Source organism: Bipolaris zeicola (genome assembly GCF_000523435.1).
Source record: "Bipolaris zeicola 26-R-13 unplaced genomic scaffold scaffold_679, whole genome shotgun sequence".
Lineage (NCBI taxonomy): Eukaryota > Fungi > Ascomycota > Dothideomycetes > Pleosporales > Pleosporaceae > Bipolaris > Bipolaris zeicola.
Window position 1 is genome coordinate 1 of NW_006912728.1, and position 1,152 is coordinate 1,152.

The 1,152-nt window shown below is 47.7% G+C and overlaps 1 protein-coding gene across 1 annotated transcript; it reads right to left on the reverse strand.

Annotated features, from left to right (window-relative positions):
• Positions 1-16: 16 nt before the first annotated feature.
• On the reverse strand, positions 17-314 carry COCCADRAFT_10516 (uncharacterized protein; the record flags this gene model as incomplete). Its single annotated transcript, XM_007720822.1, has 2 exons — positions 17-26; positions 94-314. 2 exons carry the CDS (start codon positions 312-314, stop codon positions 17-19), a joined length of 231 nt encoding a protein of 76 aa, XP_007719012.1.
• Between the last annotated feature and the right edge of the window lie 838 nt (positions 315-1,152).

Here is a 1,152-nt window from a genome sequence, read left to right on the forward strand (position 1 = left end):
TCACGAAGAAGCTCGCTCAGTTGAGCCTGGACTTCGGAAAAAGACCTGGCTCCATTCTGCGGATCGATGTCGGCCCAGCGAATCCCAGAAAACCGTTCATCAGTGTTTGTGATGTTGACCGGCTCGGGGTAGCATATGAAGCTGTCAAATATGGTTTTGCCGTCATAGTTGACGACAGAAACGCGTCCAAGGACCTGGCCGATGTTGGACTGCATCATTTCGCAGTCGATAGCAATTTTTTCGGTGAGAAGGTCCAGATGCGGCCCTATTTCTTTTGGGGTTTCACGCCCCGATATTATGTCAATCTCGTCCATTGATGAGTGTTGAAATTACAATTAGATGGATGCTTAGATAGAATACTTTAAGGCGTGATGAGAGTTTGTTGAAACTGTGTTAAGTAGTTCCAGTCTTTTATTCGGAGATGGGGTGGCACGCAACAGTGTTCAAGTTTAATGTCTGAGAGAAACGATACGTCCAGACTGTTGACGGTCCATTGAGGTTAGCGGAGCTGAATGCTAAGTGTTGACCTTTTAACACCCGAGAGTATATAACGGTGGCCACGTGCATAAACGTCTTAGATCAGATGGCCAAGGATCTGAACATTCAGGATAGAGTTATTAGCTTATCTCGATCCCCGCAAACCGGTGAAACGCGTTCGTCCAATCGTGGTCAAGATCCCAGAATCATGACACTTCTTGCTGCAAGCTACCTGTCGAGGCGTGCAACAGGCGGTCAAGATGCTGCAAGAGTACGGCCATGCACGGTGTGGTCGAAAGTTATATTAAACATGCCTAAATGTCATATAACTACGCTACTATAGCAGTTAACTGGCAAGCAGTTGCGCCAATGCGGCACAGCTCATCCCATCCGGTGGGCCGACGTGATTACTCTTCAAAGTGGTTACGGTCGTGATCCAGCCATATCGCACTCGGCCTCAGTTGCAGCGCGGGGCGGTTGCAGTACATATGTAGTCTTGCAGCCCAGTCTCAACAGCTTTTGCACCACAGTAGCTATTATGCATGTACTGTCACTAGTGATTGCGGCTTCACTCATACTTGTACACGCAACCCCACATTTCGTATGTAGCTTAGCGCCAAAAGTCAGCTGCAAAATAATCGATATGATTGGTCAATCCGCGATCTTCTGATAACT